The sequence below is a fragment of the Rana temporaria genome, chromosome 8, assembly GCF_905171775.1.
Source record: "Rana temporaria chromosome 8, aRanTem1.1, whole genome shotgun sequence".
Taxonomy (NCBI): Eukaryota; Metazoa; Chordata; class Amphibia; order Anura; family Ranidae; genus Rana; species Rana temporaria.
The window spans coordinates 103,836,274-103,850,181 of record NC_053496.1 but is presented as its reverse complement, the minus strand read 5'-3'; the positions used below and the strand labels follow the sequence as shown (position 1 = coordinate 103,850,181).

Genomic DNA, 13,908 nt, shown 5'->3' with positions numbered 1-13,908 from the left:
TCCATTGAATATTTTTTTTTTTTGTCCCAAGTGATTGAATAATGACGAAAAAAAAAAAAAAAAAATGTTTACAAAAAGTTGTCACTAAATGATATATTGCTCACACATGCCATGGTTATATGTGGAATTGCACCCCAAAATACATTCTGCTGCTTCTCCTGAGTACGGGGATACCACATGTGAGGGACTTTTTGGGAGCCTAGCCGCATACGGGGCCCCAAAACCAAGCAACGCCTTCAGCATTTCTAAGGGCACAAATTTTTGATTTCACTCCTCACTACCTATCAAGGTTTCGAAGGCCATAAAATGCCAAAATAGCAAAAAAAAAAACCAAATGACCCCATTTTGGAAAGTAGACACCCCAAGCTATTTGCTGAGAGGCATGTCGAGTCCATGGAATATTTTATATTTTGACACAAGTTGCGGGAATATGACAAACTGATTTTTTTTTGCACAAAGTTGTCACTAAATGATATATTTATCGCACATGCCATAGTTATATGTGGAATTGCACCCCAAAATACATTCTGCTGCTTCTCCTGAGTACGGGGATACCACATGTGTGGGACTTTTTGTGAGCCTAGCCGCATACGGGGCCCCGAAAACAAAGCACCGCCTTCAAGATTTCTAAGGGCATACATTTTTGATTTCACTCCTCACTACCTATCACTACCTATCACAGTTTTGAAGGCCATAAAATGCCAAGATGTCACACAACCCCCCCAAATGACCCCATTTTGGAAAGAAGACACCCCAAGCTATTTGCTGAGAGGCATGTTGAGTCCATGGAATATTTAATTTTATGGCCCCAAGTGATTGAATAATGACCAAAAAAAATAAAAATTTTTTTTAAACAAAACGTTGTCACTAAATGATATATTTCTCACATATGCCATGGGCATATGTGGAATTACACCCCAAAATACATTCTGCTGCTTCTCCTGAGTACGGGGATACCACATGTGTGGGACTTTTTGGGAGCCTAGCCGCGTACGGGACCCCGAAAACCAAGCACCGCCTTCAAGATTTCTAAGGGCATACATTTTTGATTTCACTCCTCACTACCTATCACAGTTTCGAAGGCCATAAAATGCCAAAACAGCACAAAACCCCCCCAAATGACCCCATTTTGGAAAGTAGACACCCCAAGCTATTTGCTGAGAGGGATGTTGAGTCCATGGAATATTATTTTTTTTTGCCCCAAGTCACTGAATAATGACCAAAAAAAAAAAATTACAAAACGTTGTCACTAAATGATATATTTCTCACACATGCCACGGTTATATGTGGAATTGCACCCCAAAATACATTCTGCTGCTTCTCCTGAGTACGGGGATACCACATGTGTGGGACTTTTTGGGAGCCTAGCCGCGTACGGGGCCCCGAAAACCAAGCACTGCCTTCAAGATTTGTGTGAGTGAAATCAAAAATTTATGTCCTTAGAAATCCTGAAGGCGGTGCTTGGTTTTCGGGGTCTCATACGCGGCTAGGCTCCCAAAAAGTCCCACACATGTGGTATCCCCGTACTCAGGAGAAGCAGCAGAATGTATTTTGGGGTGCAATTCCACATATAACCGTGGCATGTGTGAGAAATATATCATTTAGTGACAATGTTTTGTACATTTTTTTATTTTTTTTGGTCATGATTCAATCACTTAGGGGAAAAAAATTAAATATTCCATGGACTCAACATGCCTCTCAGCAAATAGCTTGGGGTGTCTACTTTCCAAAATGGGGTCATTTGGGGGGGTTTTGTGCTATTTTGGCATTTTATGGCCTTCGAAACTGTGATAGGTAGTGAGGAGTGAAATCAAAAATTTGCGCCCTTAGAAATGCTGAAGGCGGTGCTTGGTTTTCGGGGTCCCGTATGCGGCTAGGCTCCCAAAAAATCCCAAACATGTGGTATCCCCGTACTCAGGAGAAGCAGCAGAATGTATTTTAGGGTGCAACTCCACATATAACCGTGGCATGTGTGAGCAATATATCATTTAGTGACAATTTTTTTTTTTTTTTTTGTCATTATTCAATCACTTTGGACAAAAAAAAAAAAAAATCAATGGACTCAGCATGCCTCTCAGCAGTTTCCTTGGGGTGTCTTCTTTCCAAAATGGGGTCATTTGGGGTTTTTTTTGTGCTATTTTGACATTTTATGGCCTTCGAAACTGTGATAGGTAGTGAGGAGTGAAATCAAAAATGTACACCCTTAGAAAGCCTGAATGCGGTGATTGGTTTTTGGGGTCCCGTACGCGGCTAGGCTCCCAAAAAGTCTCACACATGTGGTATCCCCGTACTCAGGAGAAGCAGCAGAATGTATTTTGGGGTGTAATTCCACATATGCCCATGGCATGTTTGAGCAATATATCATTTAGTGACAACTTTGCGCAAAAAAAAAAAATATATATATATATATATATTTATATTTCCCGCAACTTGGGTCAAAATCTAAAATATTCCATGGACTTGAGATGCCTCTCAGCAAATAGCTTGGGGTGTCTACTTTCCAAAATGGGGTCATTTGGGGGGGTTTTGAATTGTCCTGGCATTTTATGCACAACATTTAGAAGCTTATGTCACACATCACCCACTCTTCTAACCACTTGAAGAAAAAGCCCTTTCTGACACTGTTTGTTTACATAAAAACCTATTATTTTTTTGCAAGAAAGTTAAGTTGAACCCCCAAACATTATATATTTTTTTAAAGCAAAGGCCCTACAGATTAAAATGGTGGGTGTTGCAAAAAAAATTTCCACACAGTATTTGCGCAGCGTTTTTTCAAACGCATTTTTTGGGGAAAAAATACACTTTTTTTTATTTTAAAGCACTAAAACACACTATATTGCCCAAATTATTGATGAAATTAAAATTATGATCTTAGGCCGAGTACATGGATACCAAACACGACATACTTTAAAATTGCGCACAAACGCGCAGTGGCGACAAACTACATACATTTTTAAAAGCCTTTAAAAGCCTTTACAGGTTACCACATTAGATTTACAGAGTAGGTCTACTGCTAAAATTACTGTCCTCGATCTGCCCTTCGCGGTGATACCTCACATGCATGGTGCAATTGCTGTTTACATATGACTCCAGACCGACGCTTGCGTTCGCCTTTGCGCAAGAGCAGGGGGGGACAGGGATGCTTTTTTTTTTTTTTTTTTATATATTTATTTCGCTTTTTCTATTTTATTTGTTAACTGTTCCTTCCATTTTTTTTTTTTTTTACCATTTTTATTGTTATCTCAGGGAATGTAAATATCCCTTATGATAGCAATAGTTAGTGACAGGTACTCTTTTTTTTTTTTTAAATGGGGTCTAATAGACCCTAGATCTTTCCTCTGCCCTCAAAGCATCTGACCACACCAAGATCGGTGTGATAAAATGCTTTCCCATATTCTCAATGGCGCCGTTTATATCCGGGGGGGGGGGACATTCCCTCCCACTGAATGTAGAAGCAGTCTAGAGGCTAATTAGCCGCTAGGACTGCTTTTACATGAAAGCCGACCGCTGGCTGAAAAGAATGATACCAAGATGATGCCTAAACCCGCAGGCATCATTCTGGTATAACCATTCAAAGTCCAGCAACATACCAGTACGTTGATGGTTCTTGTTGGACATGTATTGTAATCTTTTTTTTTCATGCAGCCTGTTGGCTGAACGAAAAAAAGATTGATCGGTGGGTATGCCCACCATTAGAATACCTCCCTTCATCCACCCACTTCTAATGATGGGCATACATGCACCATTTATATATGCCGAAGCATGGGGGCATCCTCCCGCAAAAAAGTTATGCCGCGTACGGTCGGACTTTTCTATGCCGCGTACACACGGTCGGACTTTTCTATGCCGTGTACACATGGTCAGACTTTTCCACGGGAAAGCCTCCGTAGGAATGTCAACCGTATGTACGCGGCATTAGGAGCAAAATCGCTCCTCCGCCCCTAATGCCCCTATGCTTCGGCATATATGCTCTTTTTTGAACTGTGGTGGTGAAATCACCTCATACAGCATTGGAGTCGCGGCTTTATATATATCGTGGGAGCAAACGCTGTTGCTGTCACGCTAAATAAATCCGCACTGCAACTGAATGGCGTACCTGCTAAGCAAATGATGGTTAACATTAAAACAAAGTAACATTCCAGTATAACAGTAAGATCATACCATACCTGCAAAGCAAATACCTATCAAAAAAACATAGTAAAAAATAAAACATTTTTTAACGCAACCTGTGCCTAAAATATATATATGCCGAAGCATGGGGACATCCTCCCGCAAAAAAGTTATGCCGCGTACGGTCAGACTTTTCTATGCCGCGTACACACGGTCGGACTTTTCTATGCCGTGTACACATGGTCAGACTTTTCCACGGGAAAGCCTCCGTAGGAATGTCAACCGTATGTACGCGGCATTAGGAGCAAAATCGCTCCTCCGCCCCTGCTGCCCCCATGCTTCGGCATATATGCTCTTTTTTTTAACTGTGGTGGTAAAAACACCTCCTACAGCACTGGAGTCGCGGCTTTATATATCGTGGGAGCAAACGCTGTTGCTGTCAAGATAAATAAGTCCGCGCAACAGCTGAATGGCGTACCTGAAAACAGTAAAGTAAATTACATACCTGAAAAGCAAGCATAAAAAAACACAACAACAATAAAACTTTGCAGAATAGAATACAGTAAAAAAGAGCAGAACAATAGAGAGAGAATAGAGAGGGAGAGAACAATAAAACGACAACTATTTTTTTGTTTTTTATTTTTTCCTTTTTAACACTTTTTTTTGTAACTGTTCAACTTTTCGGTTCCAGGTTTGGGTCTCTCAAAATGCGATGGCATCTTGGGAGACCCTGTGTAAGTGTACTTAGCCTGTGTAATGTTTTGCCCTACACTAATAATTAACTTGTGTGTGGAAGCGTTCAAAACATTCCCCAATACAAAGACCAGGATTGTCAGGACAGCGGGGACAAAAATAACGGGTGTCACGCCTAAATCCGCGCTTTCTACAGACACGACATTTTCTTTGGGGGGCTAGTTGGGTAGGGGTACTCTCGAGGGCATACGAAAAATGCCTCTCATGCAGTCGGCTTACTGCATTTGGTAGGGGATGGTGAGGTACAGTACCGCCTGGATACAGGAGTTCTGTGATGATCTCCTTCTGGAATGCAAGAAAGGATCCATTCTGTCCTGAAGCTCTGTATAAGACGTGAGCATTCAGTAGAGCCAATTGAAATAAATGTAGAGACACTTTTTTGTACCAGCGTCTCGTCTTACGGACAATATGATACGGCGCCATCAACTGGTCGTTGAGGTCCACCCCTCCCATGTTTTGGTTATATTCGTGGATACAGAGGGGTTTCTCCACAACACCAGTCGCCGTACGAATTTGTACAGTCGTGTCTGCATGAAGGGTGGGAAGAACGAAAACATTCTTATTGTCCCGCCACTTCACAGCGAGCAAATTATTACTTCTGAAGCAGGCTCTCGCCCCCAGGCTAAGACGGGAATCTACAAGCCTCTGGGGGAAGCCCCGGCGATTAGGTCGCACGGTGCCACATGCTCCAATCTGATGATCGAACAGGTGACTAAAAAGTGGCACGCTGCTGTAATAATTGTCCACGTATAAGTGGTACCCCTTTCCGAATAAGGGTGACACCAAGTCCCACACGATCTTGCCAGCGCTCCCCATGTAATCTGGGCATCCTTCCGGCTCTACCTCACTATCTTTGCCCTCATAAACCCTAAAGCTCCATGTGTAGCCTGTTGCCCTGTCACAGAGCTTATAGAGCTTGACCCCGTATCTGGCACGCTTGTTGGGAAGGTACTGCTTGAAAGACAAGCGGCCAGAAAATTTAATCAGGGACTCGTCAACGCAAACAACCTGCTGGGGATTAAACAAGGCTGCAAAACGTTCGTTGAAATGATTTATGAGGGGCCGAATTTTGTAGAGCCGGTCAAATTCAGGGTCTCCACGTGGACGACAAAGTGCATTGTCACTGAAATGCAGAAACCGCAGGATCGCCTCGTATCGTTTCCTGGCCATGTGAGCAGAGAACACGGGCATATGGTCGATGGGATGTGTGGACCAATACATCCGCAACTCCGGAAATTGGTGTATGCCCATGTTGAGGGTAAGGCCCAGAAAGGTTTTAAATTCGGAAACCTCAAGAGGTTTCCATTCTTTGGCAAGGAGAGACTGGGGGTTAGCGGCGATGTAGGTACCAGCATATAAATTACTCTGGTCCACAATAGATCTAAAGAGATCTTCCGTGAAAAACAGCGAATAAAAATCAAGTGCCATAAAATTCGCTGTATCCACCTGAATACCGGGTTGGCCAGTGAATGGGGGAAGTACGGGTGCTGCAGAAGTGGTGGGGACCCAATCAGGATAGGCGAATTCTGCAGGAAGGGCACTATGGGCACGACGGGCCTGTCTCTGTCTTCTTCTTGGTGGCAGCGGGACACTACTTGTGCTTGCCACATCGCCAGCTTGAACTGCACTTATGGGACTCGCTACGTCACCACGTGATACTGCAGTGCTGGATGAACGACCAGGGTGTACTAGGCCGCTGGTGCTTGCCAATCCACCAGAAGGAATGGCGGCGCTAGTACTGGCTCTCTGCTCCATACAAGGGTCCTGCGGTTCTTGCTGCTCAACAACATCAGAACGGGGTCGGGTACGCCTGGCCTTAGCAGGGACCACCACTCCGTCGTCCGAGCTATCTGACATGGAGCCGCTGTCGTAAACAGGATCGTATTCTGAGCCAGATTCTGTCAGATACGTGACCTCCTCTTCTTCACTATCTGACATGCACAGAATCCTGACGGCCTCTTCACCACTGTACATTCGCTTTGCCATTTTGGGTTTTAAATTTAGTGGTACACTGGTGATGATTCACAGGTAAAAAAAGCACCTGACTATAGAAAGGAAAATGTAGAAAACGCTTCCAAAAAAAACTGTTAGCGATCGCAGGGATCAGGCCTGTCTCTACGAACGCTGCAGTTGTGTGTTGTGTTTTTGAAGTGACAGTGATCGATCGATACTGCACTTGGGTGGGTTGGGCAGAGGGGGAAAACGCAGGTGCTAGCGGGTATCTGGGCTGATTCCGCTAACAATGCGTTTTTGGGTACCCTAAACTGCTGGGTACGCTAGTATAGATCTGATCAGATCAGGTATCGATCCGTTCAGATACTATACCACTAAGGGGGGTGTATGCTTTGTGGGTGTAAGCGGTACTGGCACTAACCTAACACTGCCTGGGGCGACGCAGACCCTGACTGACGCTAAAATTTAATTTATATCACCCGCCGGGTGATCAGGGGGTTAAACCTTTATTGGGTTATATACGGCGGGTGCCCTGATGCTATAAACAGCAAACTAACTAACCAGCGTCAACCGTAACACTTATACGGTGATCACTGGTGAAAGGGTTAACTAGGGGGCAATCAGGGGTTAAAAACTTTATTTATGGGGGTACCTAACGCTATAGAACTTGGCGGGGAACCTCAAAAAAAGCTAACTGCCTAAGGGCAACAGTGACACTAATACAGCGATCAGAAAATCGATCGCTTAGTGACACTGGCAATAGGGGGTGAAAGGGTTAACTAGGGGGCAATCAGGGGTTAAAAACTTTATTTATTGGAGGTACCTAACGCTATAGAACTTGGTGGGGAACCTCAAAAAAAGCTAACTGCCTAGCGGCAACAGTGACACTAATACAGCGATCAGAAAATCGATCGCTTAGTGACACTGGCAATAGGGGGTGAAAGGGTTAACTAGGGGGCAATCAGGGGTTAAAAACTTTATTTATTGGGGGTACCTAACGCTATAGAACCTGGCGGCGAACCTCAAAAAAAACTAACTGCCTAGCGGCAACAGTGACACTAATACAGCGATCAGAAAATCGATCGCTTAGTGACACTGGCAATAGGGGGTGAAAGGGTTAACTAGGGCGGTGATCAAGGGGTTAAACCTTTATGGGGGGGGGTAGGGGGCTACCCTGGACTTAAAGGGGGCTAAAACTAACTGCCCTGACACTTTTTTCTGTAACACTGACACTAAATGCAGAAATCAGAAAATAAATGATCCCTGCAATCAGTGTCAATGTTACAGGAGACTGGGGGGGGGGCGATCGGCGGTGACTGAAGGGGTTAAAAGGGGGTTAAATGTGCCTAATGTACAGGTGTCAGTGTGCTGTTAGGTGCAACTTACGATTGTGATGTCTTCTCTCCGCATCGGTGGTCGATATGACCACCACGAGGAGAGAACACACACTTCCCTCTTCCTGTGTTTACACTAAACACAGGAAGAGGAGGGGGGAGTTCAGTCATTGGCTCAGAGCGATCGCAGAGGGGGAGCTGAAAACGGACAGCCGCCCCCTCATCACGGATCGCTTCTGGAGCCTACCGAACCGCCGCATGTACCGGGGGGGGGGGTCCAATCGGACCCCCGACCGGCGTCTAGGCAGGGACGTACAGGTACGCCAATGTGCCTGTACGTGCCATTCTGCCGACGTATATGTACAGGCGGCGGTCCGGAACCGGTTAAAGAATTGGTAAGCTGCCGTGTATTTAATATTTGCTTTTCTGTTTAATATTGCTTTAAGCTGCCTGTGGATGGTGCCAAGTCAGCAGATGACCATAATGTCTGGATAGGCAGGGTCTTGGGAGGTATATCAATGCATAGTGATATTTGATACACAACACCTATAGCTACAAAGGTGAATGAGGGCTTTTGTTAAAGTGCCATTTCAAAATATTCAGAATAGTGGGCACAAGTTTACTTTAAAAGTTAGTACTGGTTTAAAAAAAAAAAAAAAAAACACACACTTAAAGGGTCACTAAAGGATTTTTTTTTTTAGCTAAATAGCTTCCTTTACCTTACTGCAGTCCTGGTTTCATGTCCTCATTGCTCGTTTTTGCTCTGATGTTGCTGTAAAACTGCTCTGTTCTGGACACTTCCTGGTCTGGCTCCGTATGAAAAAAGTCATGGGAGAGTTTAGTTTCGTTTTCCTAGCCATGACTCTCTATGGCACTGTCCAGCACAGAGGCATAAAATAACATGCAAAGACTAAACTACTTTCAGTTTCGTTTTTGCATCTAAGAGGCACATTATATGATTGATTAGTATCTATTTTTAATAGTTTTTAAAAGGAATCAGTTAACTATCATGTCTCTATACCCTGTAAACAGTCATTTCAGGAAAAACATTTTTTTCCTTTAATATCAGATATTTTTGCATAATGAGAGGCTTTCAAAGTCCAGCGATTTTCTCACCATTGGGCTGAATGAGGTAGTCACGTCTCCTCCCCATGCGTTGACAGCAAATGTAAAAGTAATGAAAAACACAGCCATTTACCACAGAAAAACTTATTTAGACATAATAATTTATTTATTGTTTTTCAGGGTTCACATTTTCAGAGAAAATCCAGAGTATTTTATATACTTCCCAAGTTATAGAAACAATAAAAAACAGTGCAGATGTGGTTTAATAGAACTATTTTATATATTTATTTGAAAAATACTTACAAAAGCAAATGTTTTGACACTAAAATATTAAATTTTTCCTCTAGCTGTTAACATCCGTGGGTTTAAGCATGCAGTGATAACAGTCATCTGGTATGAGCTTGCTACAATTTCCAGAGGGAAGGATAAAGGGGTGGGCAGGTCTTTCTAAAGTCAACCATGGCACTGCCCTCCCCTCCTCTCTCTCCTTCCTTACAGTAGTCAAGATTTGTGCTTAACTATCTGCATGGTTAATGCTGGGTTTGCTTTTCAATTAACACTTCAAGTCCATTATTGACTGCATGCTGGTTTACTGTATTGAGTGCCACTGGAAGACCAACTGCATTAATGCATGGTCTGAATATAGGTTAGACTCTCTACTGCCAGCAATGATGCAGATTCATTCTGGCAGAGAAAAGCTATTAAGGTAAAGTCAAGGGAGGACCAAATATTAAACTATACACCCTGTAGGACTGCAGTGCATGGGTTACTGGAAAGATCCTTTGGTTGCAGAGACACCAAAAGGGAACCAACACATAACTGCAAACAGTTTAGTTTACTCTAATTACCACCACTGCAACATAGAACTATTGCTAACTGAAGCAGGGTCTGAAAGAGCAAAGGCAATGGTTTCCAAAGAAGGTCTATATTTCTGCACTTAATGTCTGATAGACGCTCTGTACACGTTAACTCTGTTTGAATCATATTATTGCTGGGTGAGCACTATACTGACAAAGTAGAAAATGTGTTATTGTTCTCACTGTTAAGTGGAAGAATGATTTGTCAGCAATTCACACACCTGAAGTAGCTGGATGATCATACACTGCTGAGACTTTACCTGCTAGCTCCAATACTTGTTCACTGCAAAGCCTTCCTGCACCACTTTGGCAATCTAAAGTAATACTTAGGAATTCCAAATCTTGCTCACAAATCTAGCACAAAGGGACTTTCCACAGGCTTAAAGGTGTCAAGACGAAACTGGCGATAACTCTACACACTAATATCCTTTAAAATGACAAAGGCTTGAATCAAGGATGTATGATGCAAGTCTGGCAACTTTTTTTTTTTCCAAGGTAGACTTGCTGGACTACTATATAATTACATTTACCTGCCATGCCTCTGAAAGGCAGAAGAACCTCTCCAGCTGGTTGTACCATACATGTCAGAGGCAGATGAAAATGTCCGATGTGGGGAGTAAGCTGGATGCTGCCTCCTAACTCCCATTGGAGGAGCCAAACTCTTCTGTCTCCAGTCTTCCTCTGGTGGCATGTCCACTCTCTTTGGACCCTGAATTCTAGGCTGTGGAGAAAAAGCACTTCCCCAAGTATCTCCTCTACCGATGGAAGAGCTTCTTGGCATTCTTAAGGTGTTGTACTCTAGAGTTGGAGGTGGTGGCCTATGATGTACTGAGTATCTGTCAAAGTCTCCATAAGCAGATGTCGGCTGGAAGGGGCTGTTTCGCAAGCTTCTGAATGGTGAGAAGCTGGAGTTTACTGTGTGTTGTTCGGTTCTGTTGATCTGCACTGGCTGTCCTGACCACTGGTGGTAGCTGTGAACACCCTGTTCAGTGGCTCTGAGCTGCTGCCATGAGTCAGGCGAAGACCTTTGCAATGTCGAGAATAAGCTAGGAGTGGTCTTCGGAGCCCTAGGAAGAGTTGCATAGCTCAATGCCGCATCTGAGCATTCGTTACCTCGGATATTTTCACTCCTGTCAGGCATAGCCAAAATGTTTTGGACATTTGGGTCTCCTTAATAGTTTAAAAAGGGGAAAAACAAATCAGGAATTAGAATGAATTCAGTACAAAGACCCATTTACTACCATTTAAACTATTGAAGGTTATTATATGTATTACATGTAGAGCATGTGACCTTAAAACTGTATTAAAAAAGGGGGTTTATATGCATGCAAATACCGTTCTTAGACAATGCTCCAATACTGAACATTCATTACTTACATCTAGAAGGGCAAAAAAAATAATCAGGATTCAAGCTTATTTAATTAAATTAGATGCCGTATTTTTCGCTCCATAAGATGTACTTTTTCTGCCCAAAAATATGGGGGAAAATGTCTCTGCGTCATATGGAGCAAATATTGACCAGGCACCGCCCCCCCGCCACATTAGTACCGGAAGAGAGTCAGGAGAGCAGAGGACAGACATCCCAAGCCCCTGCGAGTACTGGACCATCTCCCGGCTGGGCCTGACAGGCAGAAGACCGAATAGAGTGCGGTCGCTCTGTCTTCTGTCAGATGGATGTGATGACATCAAGTAAGGCTGCATTTCTTTGGCACAGGTAAGACTGCATTTCTTTGGCACAGGTCAGGCTGCATTTTATGGGCATTGGTAAATATTTTAGTACACCTATTGGTTCAGAATATATTTTTTTCTTGTTTTCCACCTCTAAAACCTAGGTGCGTCTTATTGTCAGGTGCGTCTTACAAAGCGAAAATACAGTAATTCATCATTTGCTGTAAAAACTGTTCAGACTGTTAAAGCTGATCTTCAGGCAACCTACAAAATGCACATTTATTTGAGTGGTTTTATAGGTTTTTGTATTCCTGTTCAGCTAGACAGCACAACTGTACTGCCTGACACCTCTCTGCTGACTGCACTGTAGGAGCAGTTCAAGCCTGGTCCACAATCTGCCTCAGTCTTTGACTGGACACCGAAGAATCAGGAGATCGCTCTGCCCTTCCCACTCTAAAATGATGTGTGTTACATAAACAGCAATTTGAAATGCTGCCCTCTTCCAATCATATTACTGTGCAGTTTCACAGAAGGCCAATGCTAAGGCACATATGTTTGTCTCTGGCGTTCTGTAACTATTTATGGAGCCAAAATGTGATTAAATTTGCCTTCAACTACACATACTGGAATACTCATTTTCGGTTGAAAGACATTTAAAGAAAAAACAATGTGCATATACATACGGAAGTTGTTATTGCTTACAGTCCTTTCGAGGTAGTCATTCTAATCTTGGCCTGACTGCCAGTTAAATCAGTGACCAAGAACAAGCCCGAAGGACAGGAACATTTTTAGCATTTTCTGGTTGCATGCTTGCTCATGGTCAGTGGCTGACAAGTTAGTGAACTCCAGATTAGAATGAGACCCCAAAAGTTAGCAGTGGCAGCTGTCATATACTGTATCTGTCCCCATAAATTCCCTATCAAGCTGCTAGCAAATTAAAAAAGCCTCTGCAACTATATTGAACAATAATTAATACAGAGCTAAAGCAGAGAGGAAAAATATAATATAGGCAGCCAGTTTATGTTTTTCAAGACACACAAAATCCTAAGCTTGTCATTTCTTTTTAATGTTTAATGATACTGTCTGTACCTTAAAGTGGATGAAGTGAACAGCTTCAGGTTATTGATACACAGGAATGAAACAAATTTCCCTACATAAGCTTTACATGTATATCTGTGGTTTTCAGCTTTATATATTCTTTAGAAAGTTCAGATGGTGTTAGATTTTCTCTTCCTGGTTAGCACTGCAGTAAAGCCTGGGCATACAGCCAAGACTGCCAATTGGAGGAAAGGCACACACCCCCTTTCCTCATAGGTAGAGACTTTCAGAACTGTCCACTGAATAGTTCAGCACTCTGCTAGTCTGTTTATAGAATCCTCCCCAACACAAAACTGGCTGCTTTTATCATATGTGATGGAAAACTTATTATAATGTTATTAGCTTGATAACTTCTGACAACAGAAGAATAGGGTAGGAGACATATATGGACATAGTGCTTTGAAGAGAGATCAGAAAACTGCAGCTATATGTGCCCAGCTCAAATTTCATGAATCGGGTTTACATCAACTTTAACCTGGGTCGCCCTACAATTGGCAAACACAACTCTGCCAGGTTCCTCTCCTCAAACATGTTTTGCCCACTTATGATGCTTAGTGTTAGTCAGTAAAGTATGTCAGAGGAGAGGAACCTGCTTTAGTTCTCTGCTATAAGTTATGTGAAGCCTCTGTCACGGTCTTGGGACTTACCAACCATGCACTAATACTTGTCCTAAAAGTACGATTGGTGGTTGTGGGGAAACAACTCCAGGTATGACTGCAGAGACAGCGTTAAATTATTTTTGTCTCTGCACAGGGAAAAATCAATTGTATGATCAGCAGCTGAACACAAGTTTGTGGAATTGGCTGGTACACAAATACAATGTAACCAAAGAAAAGGTGCAGCGATATACCCTAAAACCTTTTATGAAACCAGGTGTTAAAATCAATTGAGTTTATAAAAGAACCTGTGATTTGTTAAATTGATACTTCATTCCTAAAAATATATAATAAAGTGACCTTTAAACCATACTGTGTCCTCAATGTCTAAATTGTGTGAACACAGCAGATTACTAGTCCATACTATATGCAGAGTAATACTCTGGAACTTATAATAAAGTGTAATTCCCATTT

General features: G+C 42.7%; 1 protein-coding gene across 4 annotated transcripts in view; it reads right to left on the bottom strand.

Moving 5' to 3' along the window:
- Window positions 1-9,362: 9,362 nt before the first annotated feature.
- USP54 (ubiquitin specific peptidase 54) overlaps window positions 9,363-13,908 on the bottom strand; it is a 201,257-nt gene continuing 196,711 nt past the window's right edge. For all 4 annotated transcript variants that reach the window (XM_040320457.1, XM_040320460.1, XM_040320459.1 and 1 more), the window contains one exon: window positions 9,363-11,242. In XM_040320457.1, coding sequence (XP_040176391.1) covers window positions 10,599-11,242 — 644 coding nt within the window. In that variant the 3' untranslated portion in view covers window positions 9,363-10,598. The remainder of the gene's footprint in view (window positions 11,243-13,908) is intronic.